General features: G+C 49.6%; 1 protein-coding gene across 1 annotated transcript in view; it reads left to right on the top strand.

Moving 5' to 3' along the window:
- Positions 1–498, top strand: part of MIIP (migration and invasion inhibitory protein) — a 10,170-nt gene that overhangs the window by 4,492 nt on the left and 5,180 nt on the right. The window contains exon 3 of the mRNA XM_018570165.1: positions 207–303. Within this exon, the coding sequence (XP_018425667.1) occupies positions 207–303 (97 nt within the window). The remainder of the gene's footprint in view (positions 1–206; positions 304–498) is intronic.

Here is a 498-nt window from a genome sequence, read left to right as displayed (position 1 = left end):
GACAGTCATTTTGGTGCCCCCCCCCCCCCCCCCCCCCCCACAAGTTCTATTGATTATGGGTGGTGCGCAGTGGGCTGACTCTGACTTATGTTCCGGATACTCCCACCACCTCCCTGACACAATTCCTCACTCTGCAGAATCTACCAAAAGCTGAAAGATTGATGGACTGACCCTCAATCACCACAGGTCCCTATTCTTTCTTTCAGAGAGATCCTGGACGTGTGACTTTCCTGTCCGGCACCACAGCCCCTCATAGTAACCAGTGGATTGGGCGCCCCCTACTGGGCTATGACTGGATAGCAGGTTAGTACAAGTATAGTAAAGGAAACGTGTCATAAGAGGAGGATGTGAGCTGCCATTGGTTCCCCAAATGTCTGTGGCTTCAGTGCTTTTTAATCTTGGATGGGTGTCTGTCCAGGTGCCCACTTCTAGTTCTGCAACTGCAGTGTCACATATGTGTGCGTGTATAACAAACACACATAATAAAACACATGAAAA

This window comes from Nanorana parkeri, unplaced genomic scaffold (assembly GCF_000935625.1).
Source record: "Nanorana parkeri isolate BGI_ZX_2015 unplaced genomic scaffold, ASM93562v1 scaffold1469, whole genome shotgun sequence".
NCBI lineage: Eukaryota > Metazoa > Chordata > Amphibia > Anura > Dicroglossidae > Nanorana > Nanorana parkeri.
Note: the sequence above shows the minus strand (reverse complement) of the source record. Positions and strands in the feature narration are given on the sequence as shown.